The sequence below is a fragment of the Lepus europaeus genome, chromosome 15 (assembly GCF_033115175.1).
Source record: "Lepus europaeus isolate LE1 chromosome 15, mLepTim1.pri, whole genome shotgun sequence".
NCBI lineage: Eukaryota > Metazoa > Chordata > Mammalia > Lagomorpha > Leporidae > Lepus > Lepus europaeus.
This window is the reverse complement of record NC_084841.1, coordinates 61722621-61725101: the sequence shown is the minus strand read 5'-3', so window position 1 is coordinate 61725101 and position 2481 is coordinate 61722621. Positions and strand designations below refer to the sequence as shown.

The window sequence follows — 2481 nt, the reverse complement described above, 5'->3', positions numbered from 1 at the left end:
GAATTATTGACTTTAGATTGTTGTTAAGCTGAATTATATCTTTTACAACTGTCAGATTTTCTCAGAGCTCTTCTTTACTCTGCATGTGTGGCCAGAATACACTCTTTACCTGCTCCCATTCTTTGGAAAGTTGTGATAAAAATCAACACATACTACTGCCCAAAGCTCCTAGACACTGAGAATTCCAAAGACTCCTAATATGTTTTCACAATCAAAGAGGGCAATAAATTCCTAAGGATTACTGAGGATTGTTTTCTACTAACTGATTAACCTCTAAGAAAAAGGACAGGTTTCATAATATATTTTTTTGCAGAAAAATTTGTTTTTCTGACTCTTCTTTCCCCATTACCTCTAGTCTCTGCCTTTTCCTAATACCTTGCTCAGAGCCTCCTTCACATCCTTGTTCCTTAAGGTATAAATCAGAGGATTGAGAATGGGAGTAATTATTGTATAAAAAAGGGCAACAAATTTGCCCTCACTTTCAGAATAACTGTGAATGGGTTGGAGGTATGTGTATATGGCTGAACCATAAAAAAAAGAAACTACTAGAAGGTGAGAGCCACAAGTCCCAAAAGCCTTTTTGCGTCTAGACATTGACTTAACCTTCAGGATGGCCTGAGCAATGCATACATAGGAACCTAAAATCAGTAGTGCAGGAATAACCAAGATTATGCCACGGGCCACAAACATCTTTGCTTCTGTTCCATCTGTGTCCTCACAAGCCAACTTCAGAAACGCAGGCATCTCACAGAAGAAGTGGTTCAGTTGATGGCCACACAGAGGCAGGGCCATCATGAGTCCTGTCTGAATCAAAGAGTTTATGAAACCTCCCAACCAGGATATAATAGCCATTGTCTGACAGAGATGCGGGTGCATGATGCTTGCATATTGAAGTGGATGACAGACTGCAGCATAACGGTCAAAAGCCATCACCATTAGCAGCAAACACTCAGTTGAGGCCAAGGCAAGGAAAATGAAAAGCTGGGCCACACATCTTCCATAGCTGATAGTTTGATCAAATTTATGAAGGTTGATTAGAAGCTGGGGCACAGTGCTGGTGATGTAATAGAGGTCCAAGAAAGAGAGATGGCAGAGGAAGAAGTACATGGGCACGTGTAATCGAATGTCCAGTTGGTAGAGAGCTATGATGGAAGTGTTGCCAACGAGGGTTAGAAAGTAGAAAATCAAAATAAAGACAAAAAGGAAAACTTCCAGTTGAGGCCAGTCTGAAAAGCCCACCAAAATGAATGCTTTCCTTGAAACTGATGTTGAAATTTCCCATAGCCCTGTGCCTGACCGAAAACAACAGAAGACAATTGAATACTTATAAAAAAAAAAAAAACCAAAACATGGATTCAAACATTATTTCACAAAATTCCATAATTACTACTAAATCATGCATTTTATTTCTTATTTTGCTATCCAGTTCCATTTTGTCAATTCTTATTCTTCTATAGACTGGAAATCATTGAATTAGCAATAACGTCATCTTTGTTTAAACAATAATCCTGCTGCCCATTTTGTCCACTCATTCCCTTGCATCTGACATCTCCTGCTTCCTCAAAGCATTGATATCAGCAAAAAATCAGCATGGTGGAACCCACTTTTGAGACTCTTAAGAGTAAATAGCTATCATCTTATTCTTTGATTTCCTCTTTTTGTTTTATTAAGTAAATGTTTAATACATTAGTACCCATACTTACGGGATAAAATTACAAGTTTGACCTCTGAGTATCACCTGCTTCTTTCTACCCAATGAAAATTGTCAGTGTAATAATTCTAGAAGTGCTTCTCATAGCCACCACAGGATTGAAAAGAGTATAGATCAATTTCTTTGCAAAATAAAAATAATTATAAAAAAATCTTCATATGAGGAGTCATCATGCCTAGAATACCCTCCCATACTTTCACCTGAATATATCCCTCATTTCCCCAGAAATAATTATTCTCTCTTTTCTGGTACTTTGTGCAGTTTCTCTCTAGCACTCCTCATAGTTGCTGAAATTCTTTTTACATGTCATTATTCATCTTTAAACTGTGAGCTCTGCATACTAAAAAAACACATTGAACGCAAAAAATAAATAGTGTAACTTCTCTTATGATACACAAGAAGGCTATGTTAATGTTAATTTCATTCAGGACACATGGAAGATGTTAAATAAATGTTATTGGGGCCAGTGCTGTGGCATAGTAGGCTAAGCTTCTTTGCCTACTGCGCTGGCATCTCACTTGGACACCGGTTCATGTCCCAGCTGCTCCTATCCCAATCAAGCTCTCTGCTTATGGCTTGGGAAAGCAGTGGAGGACGGTCCAAGTGCTTGAGGTCCTGCCCCACCACGGGAGTCCCAAAAGAAGCTCCTGGCTCCTGGCTTCGGATTGGCCCAGCTCCAGCCATTGCAGCCATTTGGGGGAATGAACCAGTGGATGGAAGAACTTTCTCTCTCTCTCCCTCCCTCTGTCTGTAATCTGCCTCTCAAATAA

At 39.3% G+C, this 2481-nt stretch overlaps 1 protein-coding gene across 1 annotated transcript; it reads right to left on the bottom strand.

The window, feature by feature from the left end:
- Window positions 1-351: 351 nt before the first annotated feature.
- On the bottom strand, window positions 352-1282 carry LOC133774236 (olfactory receptor 2Y1-like). The gene is given in 2 exon segments (XM_062211897.1): window positions 352-1251; window positions 1253-1282. Coding segments are annotated over 2 exon segments (930 nt in total).
- Window positions 1283-2481: the final 1199 nt, after the last annotated feature.